Source organism: Oryx dammah, unplaced genomic scaffold (genome assembly GCF_014754425.2).
Source record: "Oryx dammah isolate SB20612 unplaced genomic scaffold, SCBI_Odam_1.1 HiC_scaffold_29, whole genome shotgun sequence".
NCBI classification, from domain to species: Eukaryota; Metazoa; Chordata; class Mammalia; order Artiodactyla; family Bovidae; genus Oryx; species Oryx dammah.
Window position 1 is genome coordinate 1,647,347 of NW_024070213.1, and position 18,555 is coordinate 1,665,901.

Genomic DNA, 18,555 nt, shown 5'->3' on the forward strand with positions numbered 1-18,555 from the left:
TCCTGGGAAAAAACTGGCAGAACCGGTCTTCAGAGAGTTAGATATTTTCAGGAGGTTTTAGGAGCCCAAGTCTTGCATCTCCTTGCATCTAGAAAAGCACTGTAATCCTTCCTGGTGATGTTTGCTCTTCATGACCAGCAGAACCCTTCTGTAAAAAATGGGTGCTTGGTTGCATGTACTCCGCTTTCACCAAAATCGCACAAATCCTGGCCTTCCCCTCTGCCTCTTTGGAGTGAACAGCTTCTGGAAGCTAGCTGAGGGGCTGTTTCCCGGGCTGCGGTCCTCATTTTGGCCCAAATAAAACTTGGCTCACAGCCGTCAGGGTGTGTACCTGCTGCAGTCGGCACAGCGGGTGTGTTTTCATTCCTCCTGGAGAAAGAACTGGGATTCCCCTGAGAGTCGGGCTGTCAGCTCACAGGACAGCTCTTGTTTCATCAAGACCATTCTTCCAAAGCAGCTGCTTCCTGTCACCCCCGGCACTGGTGTATGAAACTCTGATTACCCACATCCTTGGCCACACTTGCGATCATCTGAGGCCTGACTGCAGCCACGCTGTGGGGTGTGCGGGGTGTCTTATTGTGCATTTGACGTGCAGGTTCCTGCTGACTCACGGTGGCTGGCGTCTTTTCAGGGGCTTATTAGCTATTCACGTCCATCTTCTTTGAAGAAGTGTCTATTCAGATCCTTTGACAATTTTCAAAAAATTGTGTTAACTGTCTTCTCATTTTTGAGTGGTAGGAGTTCTTTATATGTTCTGGATAAAAATCCCTTATGAGATCCACAATTTGCAAACGTTTCCTCCCATTCTGTGGGCTGTCTTTTCACTCTCTCAATGGTGTCCTCTGAAGCCCCAGCGCTTTCCCTTTGGATGAGGCCTCATCTAATTACTCTTTCTCTTGCTGCTTGTCCTTCTGCTGTCATACATGAGGATCTTTTGCGAAACCCAAAGTCACAAGGAGTCCGCTCAGCTTCCCGCTACAAGTTCTCCCGTCTTAGCCCTTGAACGCTGAGGACTGTGATCCACCTTGAGGTCGTCTGCACACGGGGTGTGGGGCAGGCAGCTGACTTCATTCTTCTGCACGTGGAAATCCAGATGTCCCAGTGCCGCCCGTTGAAAAGACTTCTCTTTCCCCATTGAGTGATCAGCTGGAGTGCCGGGAGGGCTCATTTCTGGACCCTTGACTCCTTGCGTGTGCCCATGAGGAGCCTCCTGGGGCTCCATCCTGGAGCCTCTTCTGGGTCTTCACTTGATCCCGAACCACAGCAGCCGTCTGTGCCCAGGCCCCTCCCAAGGCCTCCTCCCCACCCCACGTTTCCTGTGCAGAGCCCCTCAAGGCCACGCCCGGGACCCTCATGCCTTTAAACTGCTGGGAAGGGCGCCAGTGGGCACAGGTGGTTGCCGAGGCTGGTGCAGCCACCGAGCACGGGCCTCGGAGCCCCAGCCGCCCTCCCACTCCGAGGAGCTGTGGTGCTCTACCCCGACTCGCAGCGGTACAGGCAGGCACAGCAGGTGAGTGCGCGCGAGGGCTGGGGCCCCGGCTCTCCAGCCCACGCCCTGGGCCCCGCCTCCCGGTCCCCCTGGGAAGGAAAGGCGCACGACGTGGCCTGGCCCTAACGTTGAGGCACGTGATCTGGAGGCGTCCATCCCCTGCTCGGGAGCACAGGGCGTGGTGCCTGGCGGACAGGCGGGCTCCCGGCAGGGGTGGTGGGCAGCAGCAGTGGCCAAAGGGCCCTGCAGGGCCTTTGGAGAGCCTGGCCGGGGACCCTCCCCAGGCCGCGCCAGCCCCGGCTACGACCTCCTGCCCAGGGCCGTGGTGGCCCTCCCAAGAGGCCTGCCCACTGCCGCCCACAAGGCTCTGGGGTCCCCGCTGGGCCTGGCCTGAGACTCTTGGTCTCATGTTCCTGACGGCTGCGGCAGCGCTGCTTCTGAAAGCACCTCCGCTCTCCCCACTGGGTGCCCGGTCCAGGCACCACGGTGCTTCCTCTGCTTTATTCCTTTCAGAAGAGTTTCAGGAGAATTCAGCCAGTGGGGGAGGACCTCTCTTTATGAGGAAAGAGGCCAGTTCAGGGAGGCGGGCTGCTGGGCTGCTCGTGGACGGACAGCCTGCTGTATGCTGGGCGGGGTGCAGCTTGGGGACCCGGCCGCGGTGCTCTCAGGGGTGCTGCGGGGCATCGAGACCACCGGGAAACCTGCCGGGGCAGGGCCCCCGGAGCCTCCGGGAGCAGCAGGGCAGCAGGACACGGAGCCCACCAGAGCGGGGGTTGCCACTCTGTATCCGGGCAGGGACGGTGGGTTTGTTTGTGTGAGAACCTCTTTCCCTGACGGTCCCATGAGAGGGAGCTAGCCCAGCCAGGTGCCCTGGGTCACCTGCATTCAGGGTGGCGGGGAGGGGGCGGTGGTTTCAGTTTGTCGGGAAACACTTCAGGCTCTGAGACACGGCCAGGAGCTCCTGTCTGACCACCAGCCGCCCCCCCCCCGACCCGCCTCCTTTCACAGAGATGCTCTCCTGGTGAGCTCCTATCCATCCTTCAGTACCCTCTCAAATGGTCCCTTGGAGATGCAGCTTTGCCAAGGTCCTACACAGGAAGAGATGGCTGTACTCTGGGGTTCCACAGCCTGAACCCCAGCCCCTCAGCACTGCATGTACTAGGTCCTGGACACCCTAAGAGACAATTTCCCTTCCAGCTCGCCTCCCTCCAGGGGCAAACACTTTCTTTGATTGAATGAGTGTGTGAATGAATGATGCTAATGAATAAGTGAACAGAGGCAGCTGGGCTCTGGTACTTTAAGGCCCCGTGTTTACTGAACATGGAGGGTGGGGTCAGCACAAGCCCTCGCTCGCAGTTTAAGTCCCGCTCACACCAAACTCCAATCCCACCCCCCCCAAAACACACACACGCAGAGCGTTTCCTCTTCACAGACGCAATCCACAGGTGCGGAAACTTACTATGCACACAGAGCAAGCAAACAGAAAAGCAAAAATTAAATTGGACGGCAGCCTGGAGATGCCCACTGGGCAAAAAAACGCCAGCTAACTGGTTTGCGTGGCCTCCCCTGCAAACGGCCGGGTTTAATTTGGGTCTCTGGGACCCGGCTCCTGAGGCGCGGGGAGCTCGCCGGAGACGGGTGAGGACACGGTTTCGGATGAGCAGACCCGGATTCAATTAGTAATCAGTTCTGACCCGGCTCCCCGGTAGGCGTGCAGAGCTAACGAGCAGAGGGCAAGGAAGCGGGGCCATGAGCTCCCGCCAGGCCTGCGCCTGGCCCGTCTCTGCCTCCTGGCCGGGAAGAATCCATCAACGCCAGCCAGAAGGCACTAGAAGGCGCTCTGGCCGCCCGGAGTTACAGGAGCTGCAGACATTCGGGGTGTGGGGACTTAGCTCAGCTCGCTGGGGTCACGGCGATCCACCCGGGACCCGAGGGGCTGGCCAGGTCCAGGGTCGGCGCAGCAGCCTGCAGAAGCCAGGCCTGTCCTCCTGGAGGAGCCCTGGCGATTGTTTCTGAGAAGGGTCCCAAAGGCAAGGATGCAAGCACCACGCACGAACACCTGGCTGCTCAGTCACTGCCCGTCCACGGGACGCTGACGGGTAGATGCTCAACAAAGACAGACCCGGCTTCTTAGAGACCAGACCAGCTCCAGACCCTCAGAGGGCACCCGCAGCCCCGGCAGCACCCTGCCACTTGCTCCAGCCCTGGACGGCAGGTCCTGACCCTCCAGGTGCCCCAGACACGCCCACGGAGCCCTTCTGGACCAGCGGCCGTGGCCACGGGCCTGAGGGAAGCAGGGTGGGTCTTGGGGCTGGGGGGTGGTCCCAGAGCCCCGAGTGCCCCCAGGGAGCTTCTGGACACCCCAGGCTCTGCGGGTGAGGCCCCTGTAGCCAAAGGCACCGGGGCCTGGACCAGTGAGCCCTCATCCAGGGCTTCCCTGTCCTGCTGGAGGCCTGATGGGGCCACAGCTCCAGGCTCCAGGCCCTGAGCAGAGTCACCGCCCGGCCAGGTCCCCGACAGTCCTTGGAGAGGCTGCTGCTGAACTGGCGGGTTCCTGAGTCGGCCTGTCCCTGGCATGGGGCTCATGGCCCTGCTGATCTCTTCTTTGGGGGCCTTTCTCACTGTGGGGGCTGCCCTAGGACCCGCCAGCTCCTCAGAGAGCACCCCACCCACTGGGATGACACATCCCCCTTCCCAATGCAGGCCTACCCCCACTGCTGGTGAATTCCTGGCCTCAGTGCCCAGAGCTCGCCTGTGTCTGCATGCCCGTCACCTCTCCGTCACCTTCACCACCATCCCCTGCAGGCACGGTGGGCCTTCTCACACCCCGGGTCAGAGCAGAGGAGGGCTCCGGGCAGAGGCAGGAGACTGAACCAGGGGGCCTCCCTGCACCCCAGGTCAGAGCAGGGGGTGGGGGGGGGCACCACTCCGGGCGGGGGCAGCAGACTAAACCAGGGGGCCAGGACTCTCAGAGCGCACACAGAGGCCCTAGGGGAGCCAGGGCTCAGTCGGAAGAGCCCAGGTCCAAGTCCAGCTCCACGTGACCCCACCGCCCCACGGGATGGACTGGCTGATACCTTGGAGCCAGCCTCACAGACTGCCGTGACCGCGTCTCCCTCAGTTCCCTGCAGAACCAAGGCCCCCACACCCTGCGCGGAACCACCCATCCCAAAGAACCTAGACCAACACAGCAGGCCCCAGGAGCCCCCAGGCCACCAGAAGAGGGGGTCTGCCCTGCCAGAGGCATGGGGCGGGCGGGGCTCCTGGCTCCCACGGCCACTGCGGCCTCTGCCCTCCCAGCTCGCCCGCTGCCCCGCCTCCAGCTGGTATTGTCACCAGACCCCTGCTGGGCCACCGCATCTGCCTCAGAATGCCCGGGCCTCCTGCTGGGCCCCCTGGGTCAGCACCCCGCACCCCACACGGTGCCCACGGCATCCCCCTGTACCAGGGGGTGCGTCCATGTTGGTGCCTGATGGAAGGTGAGGGGCTCCTCTCTCTGTGAAGTCCGAGGACGGTCCCCAAATCAAGGAGGTTAACAGGACATGTCTCGTCCCCTCGACGGCTCAGCCTCTGGGGAACTGCCAGCCCACCTCCAGAGCGCGTTGGCTGTCCCGGGATCCTGGGAACCTGCTGCCTGCCAGGCCCGAGGGCAACAGCAGCCTCACGGGCATCTGGGCCCCTCACCTCGTGGCAGCATCTTGGACCGCTCAGCCCACAGCCAGCCTGACCAGCCAAGGAACACCCTCAGGCCACATGGGGACCGTGGTGCCCCAGCCTCCACGCCCATAGGCAGCCCAAGGTGCCTGCTCGGGGCCCTGTCCAGCGAGCAGGGGGCCCAGGTGGAACGTCCTGGACGGCCTGGGGGCAGGCGCCGGGGGACCCTGGGCTCTTACCGTCCACGCAGGCGGGCCGGGCTCGGGTGGTGCCCGCGATCTGCCCCTTTCTGCAGGCACAGCGGGCCGTCTGCCGGGCGATTGTCCTCCGTGGCTGGCTGCTGTCGCGGTCCAGCGTCACAATCTCACAGGTGCCGGCGGCCAGCTGACCTGCAAGAGACGCACAGGCGAACTGAGTGGACGCACCCCGGGGACCAGCCCACAAGGCGCCCGCCACACCGAGCCCACCCCATGAAGAGGAAGCGGTGCAGTGTGGGGACAGAGGCCGCTCCCTGAGGGACGTCCAAACTGCTGCCAGCGATGCCGTGAGCCCGGCCCTGTGAACGCCGATGCACGCGCAGGGGACCCCAGTGCCCTAACCGTTCACGCGGCGGGGCGCTGGAGGCCCTGCCCTCGAGGCAAGACATTAACTGTGGCCAGTCTCGGTCCCAGCCAGAAAGGAAGGAGGGAAGGGACTGACCCCCCACTCCCGAGTCAGGAGCGGGGCTGCGCGGAGCTCGGCAATGGGGGCCCAGCTGACCTGGAGTGGGGGATCCAGCCCAGACCCTCTCCCAGGACCTCTGGGGGCTGCGCCGGCTGCCACTCCATAGGGGAGAGCGGGCCGCATGTGCTAGCCTCCAGGCCAGGCCACCCAGGGTCCCCTCTCCGCCCCTGGTGGGCACACACCTATTCACGCGCGTGCTCGTGAACTGCACAGACACACAGTTACACAGAAGGTGCAAACACATGCACTCCACATGTCTGGCGCGTGCACATGGAGGACAGCTTACACGGATACAGGACTGAGCCTGGTGCGTGCACACGGAGGACGGCTTACACGGATACAGGACTGAGCCTGGCGCGTGCACACAGAGGACGGCTTACACGGATACAGGACTGAGGTGTGGACACGCCAGGGGCGAGAGGCTCACAGACCCTGAGCCACACAGACGCGCGCGTGCCCACACCCCCCCACCAGGGAGAGCAGGCATCGCCCCGAGAAGCTGGCGTGGCTAGTATCCCGGCCGCAGGGCCCGCCCCCGTAAACCACGACGCTCTGAGCGGTCACACCAGACGGGGCGGCCCAGCCGCTCGCCCCACCACCCCACGGAGGCCGCACCGCAGAACTCCCAGTGACCCCTCCTCACCGTGGGCCAACCCGCCCCGACACGCGGCCACAGCCTCCACCAGGGTGTCCACTCACTCTGCCTCACTCTCATTCCCTCAGCAAACAATAAGCACCTACTGTATGCCGCCTCCCGCGTGGTCCTGGGACCACTGTGGGAGAAAGCGGGCAGGACGCGGCCCCGAGGGGCCCTCCCAGCTCGGGGACACGGCCTCCTACAGATCCCAGTCTGCCCCACGAGCTCGGTAGGGAGATGGGTCAGGGTGCACGCCGCAGCTCACAAGGGAGCCACAGGGAGGTGACACCCAGGAGAGGGGCCCCACCTGCAGGGGCGGGGGGTGGCAGAGTCCACTTTGCAGGGGACCAGCTGGTGGCCTGCAGCCCCAGGGGCCCTTCTGATGCACTGCGTCACCTCTGGTCCCCTCCTCCAAGCAGCCCACTGCACTGACCCATCCTGCCTTTTTGTCCCTGAGGTCACCTCCAGGTCCTCAGCCCAGCCTGGGGCCGGGTCCCCGGCAGCATCACACGAGCTGGCAGGACAGAGTGCCCAGAGCAGCCACCAGCTCCGTCAGCCCAGAGCTGCCCTGGCCGGGGGAAGCTGCACCTGGGTGCAACCTCAAACTCAGGAGGCCCAGGGCCGTCTGCATCGCCCGGCCCTGGGCTTGAAGGGGGCTGTGCACAGGGACCCCAAGCCAGCCACCAGGGGCCCACGGTGGGCAGCTCACGGGGCCACACAGGCACAGGAGGAGGGACGCGGAGCCCTGGGCACCTCCTTCCCGACTGTTGGGACCCCCCTCCTTCCTGAGCAGAGCCCCCTCTCAGGCTGACACCGCACAGCCTCCTGAGGCTGAGGCTGCAGCGGCAGGTTTAACCTGCTTGAGCTGGTTACCTACAAAATTGTAGACAACACCAGGACTGGGGTGAAACCAGACAGACAGACATGTATGTCAGTCGGCAGACCCACAGAGGCAGCAGGGACGTGTCCCGGGAGGATGAGGAGGCCACGTCTGGTGACAGGCGGGGCACAGCCTGCAGGGCTTGGTCACGGAGGCTCACGCGAGGATGCAGGTTCGCAGGCCGGCCCCACACCGCCCTGTGCAGTTGGCTGCGGCGCGGGCTCTGTCCAGCTGTTATTTAAGCTCCTCGGGGCTGCTGCGCTGTCCCCCGTCCTCACTGCGGCCCACCCGGGCCCCAGCCACCTCTGGCAGACGTCAGCAGCTGGCAGAGCCACGCATCTCCTAGGGTCCCAAGCCCTGGTCACTAACTAACGGAGCAACCATCCGACCAGCCACACACTTGCCACCCAAGCCGTGACCTGACCAGGGTCTGGCCTCGGCAGCCCGGTGCGGGAAAACCCTGCCCTGGCACCTCACGCCTCCGGGTCTTGGACCCTCACTGCACGCGGGTGGCCGGGCAAGACCAGCGGCAGGGGCTGGAGAGGGCTTCCACACCCGTGCACCCAGCCCCGGGCGGCCGTCAGCCTGACCATCACCCCCCACCTGATGCCGTGACCTTGGACCACGGCCCACGGGGCTGGGGGAGGGGAGGCCAAGTCACCAGCGGCCCCACCCCAACTCCTCCGCACAGGCATCCATGCAGAGATGAGGCTGAGAGCAGGGCCGTGGGCAGCGGTCCGTGTCAGAGGCCGTAAAGAGCCGTCACAGGCTGGGGGCCAACCCCCCGGAGTTTTCACCGGCATCCTGGGGCTGCACCTCTGAAACCGCGGCATCGGCAGGACGGCCCTGGCGGGGCGGGGACCGTGCTGCTCTCGGGGGCCCAGGGCTGTCCTGGCCTCACAGCTGCGTAGGCCCCACGTCTGCTCCAAGGTCACGAGGCCTCCCCGCGCCCTGCTCTGCTCACGAGGTCACTGGGCACTTGGTGAGGGTTCACTTAACAAGGTCAGGACTTCCCTCGTGGCTCAGACGGTGAAGCGTCTGCCTGCGATGCGGGAGACCTGGGTTCAATCTCTGGGTCGGGAAGATCCCCTGGAGAAGGAAATGGCAACCCACTCCAGTACTCTTGCCTGGGAAATCCCACGGGTGGAGGAGCCTGGTGGGCTACAGCCCATGGGGTCGCAAAGAATCGGACACGACTGAGCGACTTCACTTCACTAACAACCTCATCTTAGCTTGACCACAGATGCAAAGACCCTACTCCCAAATGCAGCCATCTTCGCAGGGATCGGGGCCACCTGAATGTATTTTCAGAGACGCCATCAACCTATAAAGCCAAGGGAACTCGCCTCTGAGTGTAGAAAAGCCCGGGGGGAACGGGCTGGCCTGGGATCCGTGAGCACACACTCCTCCGTGTGCCTTCGGGAGACCACAGGGCTGGTTTATTGATTTATTCCCAGTGCACCCAAAGGGCACACACCCTGCGGCCGTCTGTACCAGCTCTCTCTGCTGCCCTGCCAGCTGCCCTGGGGTCTCCAGCCCTTATTTTTCACCACTGGATTTCACGTTTGAGGTTGGCTATCTGCAGACTTGGATTCCATCCGCTAGCCTTCACCCCAGCTTTTGTGTGGGCCTCACCCTCCACTGGGACCATCTGCCCTCCTGGGCTGGGTCTCAGATCTCGTCCCTGACCGATCCCTGGAGAACCTCGTGGAAAAACGCTCAAACCCTGCTGCCTCGCCCCTGGCTCCACTGCCCCCGATGACGCTGGCAGGCAGCACACACTGAGAGGCCAGGACTCCTGGAAGCAAGCGCCCCACGTGAAGGGCGAGGGGCAGGGACACAGTGGGCCAGGACCAGCACAGAGGCTCCGAGAGACCTGAGGCGCTTGGGGGCTTGCAAGAGGCGGCTCTGAGACCCCCGGCCACTGTTCCTGCACCCCCACCTCCAGCCCAGCATGGACCTGAGGCCCTCTGGGGCTCAGGGATGAGAGTGCCTGTGTGTACACATGTGTGTGCCCAGGGGTACAAGGGGTGACAGGTTGCTTCTGTGGAGACGGAAAGAAACAAGAGGCTTTGCTGGGAGCCAGGCAGCAGCACAGTCTTTAACAAAGACCAGACGCCAGAGGGAAACGCAAGGAAAGGGCGCTCATCCCCTAGGGACGGGCTGCCCTCCCGCAGCGCCTGCCTGGGCCCCTGGACGGCAGCCGCAGTCAGGGTGCGCGTGGGGGGGTTGTGCAAACGCGCAGTTCTGCAGGCTGGATTTTTCCCCTGACACTCGTGGGGACCTCACCCCAGGAAGAGAGCTGGCCACCCTACCCTAGACACTGTTGCCTCTGCCTGCAGCTGGGGGTCCCCTGGGATAGTCTTCTTGGGATGGGGGAGTGGGAGGCACCCCAGGAGAGGCCAGGTCACTTCTCAGCCCCATCGTGGCCACTGACACGGGAGGCAGCTTTGCCCAGCCCGGGGTGCAGACGCTCCGTGAGCTGCAGGGCGACGGTTTGCGCAGGGACACGGTCCCCACCGCAGGGACACGGTCCCCACCGCAGGGACAGAGACAGCGGGTGAGCCACAGCCGCCAGGCGTGGAGGCTGAGCCCCGTGAGGGAGCCCTGCTTGGGAGGGGCCCACCCTGCGGGGCTCACCGCCTTGTGGCCAAGTGGTTCAGGCAGCTGAACGTGCCCCCAAGACCGCCCATGGGGCCCCAGGGGCCAGGAGCCCAGCCTTGCCCCTGCCGGCCGCGGTGCTGGGGTGGATGGGTAAGAGCTGCGCCCAGCCCTCGATGACCCCACAGGGCACTGCATGCCGTTCTCTTCCCTGTCTGCACCAAGAGCTCACAGACATCACGCTCACGTCCACGGGACCCTGACTGGGTGCCTGGGGCTCGAGGAAGGGACGCTGGGGAACATTTCTGTGGACCAGGCCCCCTCCCCCCAGAGGCCTCCTGGTTCCCGGGATCATGCAGGCTGTGGACAGTCGCTGTCTTCTGGGCATTTAAGGGCGTAGCCTCTGCTGTGATATTCTGCTCGAGTGAGTCAGCTTGGCCAGGTGTCGTTTAGTCCCTGAGCCAGAGCAGGCAGGATGGCTGGACACCAGCCCCTTGATGTCCCCAGGATGATCCCCAAAGCAGGGCGGCCACCACCCAGACCCCAAGCCCAGCCACCAGATGGGCGGAGAGGTCCAAAGGCACGTGAAGCGAAACTGCAGGTCAGGGGTCACTTCTCAGGGCCGGGAGCGCCGTGCATCCTTGTGGAGGTTTTGGGGGAGGGCGGTCCACGTGGAGAGGGCAGCCAAGGTCGGCCTGAGGGGCGAAGGCTCCGCGGTGACTCGGCTGGCCCAGGTCCTCCCTGCAGCGCCTGCCCGTCCACCCCCGGAGCCCACGCCAGCTGCTGTACCAGGCTCCGCCGACATCCGTCTGGGAGGGTGTCTGGCAGGATCGATTACAGGACAAAGGTTCAGGCTGCCTTGACGGGCACTCGGAGCCTCGAGCGATCTCGGACATCAGCCCGTGCCTGCGTGAGGACGAGACCAGGGCAGACGCGGCGGCCAGTGGGTCCGGAGCTGAACACCGGCTGGGTCACCACTTGGCACGCGGTGGCGAGGAAGACCAGGGCCCAGGCAGATCCTCAACAGGAGGGAAGACCCGGGTAATGAGGCAGCTCTGCCCTTGGAGAGGGTCCGGGCGTGCCGGGGCACTGGCTGTGGGGCTGGCCTGACGTCTCCAGTTACAGGAATGGGCCCGGAAACTCCAGACCCCGACCCTGCTGGTGTGGGGTCCCAGAGGAGAGGGGGCCATGCCAGGGGCCAGCAGTCAGACCCCAGCCTGCAGAGGAGAGGCTGCCAGCCACCAGTAACGGCCCAGAGACACGGCAGACCAAGTGCCAGCTGGGCAGGCGCGACACCTGCCATTCAGCACCAGCTTGACCTTTCACCTCTGACCCTCCGTCCCACTGCCGGCTGCAGAGGCAGTGTCCGACGGTCCTGGCTACGTTGGGCGGTCAGTGCCCCCGCCCTGTCCTGCCCCAGTGACCCTGCCTGGCGCTGCTCCACCGGGGACTCGTCAGGAAGGGCGGGGTAATCGGGGGACAGGCCACGCTGACGGAGAGACGAGCCTCAGGGCTCGGAGCACGACACCCGCCTTCTCCCGGCTTAAAGACGAGCCTTTGAATGAGCTCACCCTGCCCTGTGGGTCAGCCCCTGGCCACTCCCGTCAGCACACCAGGGAAGAATCATCTTGGCTTTCCCAGCAAAGCCTCCGATCGTATGCAAGCTCCCAGCGGCCCGCTGACCCGTCCCAGCTGGCTCCCCAGGTCGCCGCCCCTCCTGTCCACGCCACATCCTCCCTGCCGCCCAGAACCTGGATGAGCTGGGACGAGAAGGGCAGGTGGTGGCCCCTCCTGTGGCCAGCGTGCCTTCTGGAACCTTCTGTGTGAGGAGCCCCCTGCGTGCCTTCTGGCCTGTCCCGCAGCCTCCAGAAACAAGAAGGGCCCCAGGGGAGCAGACGGAGGGAGAAGAGGGTCCCCTCACAGCCGCCAGCTCCGGGAGTGGCCTGGGCTTACAGACGACAGCCCGGCAGGTCCTCCTGAGATGCTCACCCGGGCGCTCCGAGGGCCTGGCCTTTTCATCGGCAGGAGAGCAGGTGCAGGAGGGACCTGTGATACGAAGGGAAGAAGGCGGGCTGCGAGCCCAGCAGCGAAGCGGGTTTCCAGAGAGTTCTCCTCGGCAGTGCCACGGCGGCCCCCACTGTCAGCCAGTGTCCCCGCCCCCAGCTGAGCCCCCCGCCCACAGTGTGCTGGCTCACCCAGGCTCACAGAGGAGGTGCAGGGGCGCTGTGTGACCCAGGCTCGCAGAAGCCAGTCCGGGCCGTCGGGGACTGCCCCTGCTGTCTCCACCGTGGCTGGCCAGCCACTTGCAGAGGATAGGGCGGTGCCTGGAGGCGGGACGTGTGTCCTAGGGATGTGAGATCACAGAGCCGGCTGCCAATGGGGCCGCGGGACGGAAACACAGGAGCCGATGGAGGCCCCCGAGATGCCCCTGCAGCTGCCACATGGGGCAATGGACGCTTCCCCCAGGAGCAGCTGTGGGTTCCCGGTTCTGGGCCCTCAGTCGGGCAGGGGAGGGTCATCAGAGGCAGCCCAGGCTGGGCTTGCAGAGAGCAGATGGCTTTAAGGTCGGCTGTGGGCGTGTGGGTCTGTGCTCCACCCTGGAGAATGCTGGTTGGGGACCAGGCCCGCCAGGACCCCCAGGCCCAGCACTGGCCCTTCCCCGCCTGCACCGCCAGCCTTCCCAGGCCCCTGGCCTGCCCTCCCTGCCTTTAGAGCCCTGCTCCCCTCAGCTAGGCCCCTACCCCCAAGGTCCACGCGGGGCCTGGCCCACTCACAACCACAGGTCCCTGTGGTTGTGGGCATGCACCCGGTCACCGTGCCTTCCAGCCCTCCCCCTCTAGCTGGGGGGGGATGAGGCGGTCAGGGAGAACACTGGTGGCCACACAGCCCACTCCCCGTATCGGGACAGGCTCCACAGGGGGGCGGGCGAGGCCTGCAGGTCAGAGCTGGACACGCCCCCCAGGCGCCCTGTGACTTCTCCATGGGAGGGGCCACCTGAGCCTGGAGTCCAGCGGCCTGGCCTCGCGGTGGGGAGCTCCAGGCACGTCCGGCAGGTGCTGTCCTCTGTCTCCTGGCCTGCACACTGAGTGGGGCAGACCCCACCTCTCCACCCCACACTCCTGGTGAGCCCGCAGGGCCCATGTGGGGGTCACAACCTTGTCGGTCGGAGCAGTCTCCTTGGGGAAATGCAGTAGACCCCCAGCGGTTAGGGTGATGAGAGCGGGCACAGGCTGTCCGCTGCTGTGGGCCTCCTCGCTAAGGTCACAGCCGCCTGATGGGCTCCAGGCCCACGGACAGCAAGACCCAGAACTCAGAAAAGGGGTTACAAATGACCCCATGTAGCCGGGAGAAACATGGCCCCAGAGAGGCCCGCGCCCTCAACCCTGGAGCCTCACACAGGCAAGCACTGCCTTAACTGGTGGAGATGTGAGTGAAGGTCCTGAGTGTGGCTGTAACGCTGGTACCCGTGGCATCGCAGGGTCCCTCTAAGGAGGCAGAGGGAGCGTGACTGCAGAGAGGGGAGGTCAGGTGATGCTGGGCTCGGGGGCTGGAGGAAGGAAGCGGCCATGAGCCGCAGAATCAGGGAAACACAAGGAACAGACGCCCTCCTGGGGCCTCTGGGGGGCCCCAGCCCTGCCTGCACCTTGACCTCAGCTCAGTGAGACCCGTGTCCACTTGCGACCTGCAGGAGCGCAAAAGAGTGTGGTGTGTTCAAGCTGCAGCCCCGGCAAACAGGCCCTGGGACTGATGACTGGCGACCACTGAGGCTGCGCCCAGGGGGCAAGGCTGGCCGGCCGGGGGGAAGGGCCTCCCGATGTTGGCTCTGGGAGGCAGAGCCTGCAGTGAGCGGGCCAGTTAGTGTAGCCCACATGGCCCCCATTCCGGGTTTTGCTGGGGGTGTCAGAGGCAGAGGAGCCCCACGTCTGGGTCCTGGAGAGCTCCCTCCCCAGCCCGGAGATGGTTCTGGGCCAGCTCCTTCCTGGAAAAGAGGGGAGGGGGTGTGGCCAGCCTCGCCCACAAGGAGACGTGTTGAGACGGAGCTGGTCTCCTGGGGCCACACACGTGCACTGGGCGAGGTCCCTGCCGGGAGCCGAGGTGGCCTGGCAGAGGGCCAGCACCCCAGAAGTCTCCCTGGTGGGTCTCGCCACAGCAACGGGGTTCAGCGGACCTTCAGAAGTGGCCTTGGCTCCGAGGAGCCGGTGAGGCAGCAGAGCAGGGTGGCCAGGAGCTGACTCTCCCGGATGTCCCCTAAGGCAGGCACGAGGCCCCTCCGTATTCCGAGTTCAGCCCTGGCTGCAGACTGCAGGGCTCCTGTCTGCCCCATGCTCCCACATCTTGCGGGGTCTACCTCACTTCTCTGGGTGTAACCTTCCCCCCGGCAGGGCGGGCCGGTCCAGGGTCTGGTTCACGGCTCCCCGGGCTGGTCCTCAGCCTGGCTACCTGGTTTCAGGCGGAGAAGTGGGGAGCGAGAGCCTGCTCCCTGGTAGACTGCACTTTCCGCTGCCCCCCCGAGCACCGCCTGCCTTCACGGATGGTGAAGGCGACTCAGCACGGCCACCGTTTTCCTTGAGGCCGCTCACACCGCCCCGAAACGCCGGTGACAAAGTGCCCGGCCGGTCCAGCTGGCTCCCGGTCAATTATCCCCGCAAACGTGTCTGTTAATGAGGCGAGCATGGCTGGCGGGTCCCCGCGGCCCCGGGGGCCCGGCCCAAGCTGGACCGGAACGCCGTTGGCACAGCACCGTAAACATGGAGTAATTACGGCGCGGTTTACGACTTTGAAAAGGTCGATAAAAGGAACGCAGCGTTGCTCTGCATTGGAGCAGCCCAAGCCAGAGACGCCAGAGAACCAGGCAGACCCCTGCCTTGGGGCCCCACCCCGCCAGGTCTTGTGCACCCACCCCCCATGGTGCCCTGCACCAGGCAGAGCCAAGCCTGGAGATGCCATGAGCTGTGGCCTCCCCTGCAGCCAGGAGCCCAGCACCATCTTCCCAGCAGGGCCCCGGAGAGGCAGGCACCTGCTGTGTCAGCAGCACAGGGAAAACCTTGGCTGGGCCTCTGGGCTCCAGCCCCATCCCCACCCGGGTCCCCTGGGGCCCTCTCCTCGGGCAGGGTCTGGCCTCTCTTGGCCCCACGCCCTGCACCACAGACAGGACACCCTGGGCTCGAAGGCACCTGGAGCCCAGCGGAGTCACGGGGTCATGCTGGGCGAGTCCCTGGATGGGGCTGGGCATCCAGACCATCGAGGGTGAGAAGGGGCCCTGCGAGAGGTCCCTCTGTCCCACAAGTCCAAGACCCTGCCGCCCCTGCCCCTGCTCCTGGGACACAGCATTGCTGTTCACAGTGGCCACCTCCACCGCAACCAGGGGCGCTTCCAGCAGATGATGGGAGGAGTGGCTACTTGGGCCACGAGGTCGGTCTGCCCCTCCCATCCTGATTCAGAGCCTCTCCCCTGGGTCCTGGCCTCCAAGTGGACCGGCTCAGCCCGTGGGCCAGGCAGAGCCAAACTCCTTTTCCAAGAAGAGCAAACAGGGAAACAGGGGCCCAGCCGCCCCCGGAGGCTGGCCTCAGCGGCCTGTAGACGTGCTCCTGTTGTGTGGTGAGGCCCCTTCAAAGTCTCGGCTACTGGAGGAGAGTCCACAGGGTTCTGATGGATCCGGATGCTCAGCCAACCCCAGCTGCCTCCAGAATCAGGGTCTCCAGGGTGGCCCCAGCCACATCCATGTTTCAGGTCAGAGGTCGGAGCCTCTGCAGCACCTGCCCGGCCGGCCCCACAAAGATGGGAGAATTTGAGGACCCGGATTCTTGCTGCGGCCTGGGAAGCTCAGCAGCTGTCACACCAGGGCCTCCATCAGCCCAGGGACAGGCCCCAGGGAGCCCATCTTCTCCGCCTGAGCCCTGGGATCCAGTGGCCTTGGATCCAGTGGCCTTTGACTTGTGCCTGATCCCAGGTCCCCACCTACCACACAGCCCTCGCCAGGGGTGTGCTGTTGTGCCCGCCTGCCAGGCACAGAGCAGGCACTGTCCACGGGCATGGACGCATGGGTGGTGGGTGGATGGATGGATTGATGAGTGGGTGGATGGGTGGACGGATGGATGATGGATTGTTGGACAGACGGATGGATGGATGCATGAGTGGGTGGATGATGAATTGATGGACAGATGGATGGACAGATTGATGAAAGGGTAGATGGATGGTTCAGTGGATGGATGATGGATGGATGGACAGATGGCTGGCTGGCTGATGGATAGACGGACGGGTTGATGAGTGGATGGATGGACAGAGGGAGGGAGGAAGGGGAAGCAGCTGACCATGAGGTTCTCTGAGGGTCCATTCTCTCTGACCGGGGCCTCAAGGCTGGAACAGTGTGGGGCTCCCAAGAACAGGCTCTGGATAAATAACCTGGCAGGACCAAGATCCAAACCCCATGGGCTGACTGTCTGGAGTCCCCGGCTCCCACACGAAGGGCTGAGAATGCCAGCCGACCAACATGGGCAGCCACAGCCTTTGTGACTGGCACTTGGGGATTGGATGCAACTGTCCTCTGCAAGAACAACAGAGCCAAGTCAGGAGCCGAGGAGGCGGCCACAGCGGGTCCACTGTGGAGAGACGCCAGAGGCGCCACCAAGCTACGTGCTCTGGCCGTGCACAGAGGTGAGGGCGGCACTCCCCGGCAGCAGCGGGGGGCGAGGGGCCCTGCAGCAGGGCGGCACTTCAGAAAGGCAAGGGTGGGGGTCTGCGGCAGGGCCTGGAAGGCTGGTCCAGACCCATCAGACAGATCCGTCTGCAACCTGGGCTGCGGGCTCAGCCGTGGCGTCTGCTCTTGGGGGGGCCTGAGCCATCAGTCACCGGACAGAATCCAGCCTCTGGTGCTGGCGCAGGCAGAGAGCAAGAGGACGAAGCGTCCCAGGGCAGCGGTGCTGGGGTCAGAGACGGGGAGCGGGCCTGTCTCCGCTCATCCTCCAGCCTGGCCGCCCCGAACCCAGGCTCACTCTGCTTCCTTTTCTTCCTTTCCTGTTGGATTTGACACGGGGGTTTCAATAAGAGCCTGCAGCGCTGAGCCCCACAAACACCCAGGCTGCAGTGCCCAGGGCCTGAGGCTCAGACATGTACGGCTCAGAGACACGGGATGTGGGATCTGACTTCAAGGAAGAGGGCTCTGCCGGACAGTGTGTGGCCGGGCCGGTGCTAAGGCTGTGTCTCCATCCTGATGCTGCCCCTCAAGTGGACGCTGGGGCTGCCCATCCCTGTGTGAGCGCCTGCCTAGGTCACCAGTATCCCCCACCCAGGCCTGGGACTTGGGGCTCCAGCTGTGTCCTGCATCCCCGGGTGCACCTGAATAGTGAGCGTGGGAGAGACGGCACCTCCAACACGGAACCTAGGTTTCCCAGGGCATGGGCCAGGGCCGGCTCGAGGAGGGGCCATGGACCCGAGTCCCGGCTCTGACCAGGGCTGGCTCGAGGAGGGGCCGTGGACTCCTCTGCCCACGAGTGAGGACGCTGAGGCTGGAGGCAGGTCGTTGCCTCGGGAAGTCCTGGCTCACTTGCTCATCCTTCATCTATCTCTGCTTCGTTCTGCAAAGATCAGCACAGCAGCTCAACTGGACAACTCCAAGCCCACCACCCTCATGGGCAGGGGTGGGTCAGGGGGCAGGATGGACATGAAGGATGGACGTGAATGAAGGAGCCTCGAAAGCAAAGGGGCTGCAGCATCCACCTCGCCAACAAGGATCCCCCGATGGCTGCAGAGACCACGCAGCCCAGCTATGCACGCTGCCACACACCCAAGTGGCCGGATTGCAAACGACGAACATTAAGCCGGCCGATCAATTACTCATCACGGGGCAGAGCCGTCCAGGGTATCTTTATGACCAAGTAAATCCTGAGCTTGTTCCAATAAAGTATTTATGAGGCCTCTTGCTTCAAAAGTGCATGACGGCCTTTTCTAATTCAATTGATGTGGCAAGAGTAAATATGAAGACGTGAGTTCAGGAACGCCGACATGGAGCGCCTGGGGTGGACACGGTGCCCACCACAGCACGCACTGCAGGCCTGGGCAGTGGGCACCTGGGAAGGCCGCTGTGCCCACATGGAGGGGGCAGCTTCGAGGCCGGCGGACAAGCCCGCTCCCCTCTGAGCCCCTCGTCAGAAACGCCGGGCTCCCTCTGCCATGGATGCTTTCGCACAGCCTGGACGTTAAGCGTGAGATCAGACTCCTTGGGTTTGAAACCTGGTGCTGCCTCAGTTTCCCTACCTGAGAAATGGGCAGAAACAGCACCCCCAGGAGGAGGTGCTCACTCACCAAGGGCTCCCCCCAGAGGCGGGGCTGGGATGTGTCCCCCCCTACTGGGCCCATGTGTCTCCAGATCGATCAAGTCTCGGCCCTCACGGCTCACCAGCCAGCCAGACAGGCAGCACACACGCCCAGCAGGGAATGGGGCCCAGGCTGATGATCCCTCCCGCCTTGGCAGGGGTGGGTGGCCCTGAGTGCCAGTCTCCCCTCTGAGGAGGTGACGGTCTGCAGGGGCCATCATGTTCCAAGCTGCTGCCCCCAGCAGCTCTCACGGTCACT

General features: G+C 64.4%; 1 protein-coding gene across 2 annotated transcripts in view; it reads right to left on the minus strand.

Moving 5' to 3' along the window:
- TAFA5 (TAFA chemokine like family member 5) overlaps positions 1-18,555 on the minus strand; it is a 183,360-nt gene that overhangs the window by 63,057 nt on the left and 101,748 nt on the right. For both annotated transcript variants that reach the window (XM_040233615.1, XM_040233616.1), the window contains exon 2: positions 5,383-5,532. In XM_040233615.1, coding sequence (XP_040089549.1) covers positions 5,383-5,532 — 150 coding nt within the window. The remainder of the gene's footprint in view (positions 1-5,382; positions 5,533-18,555) is intronic.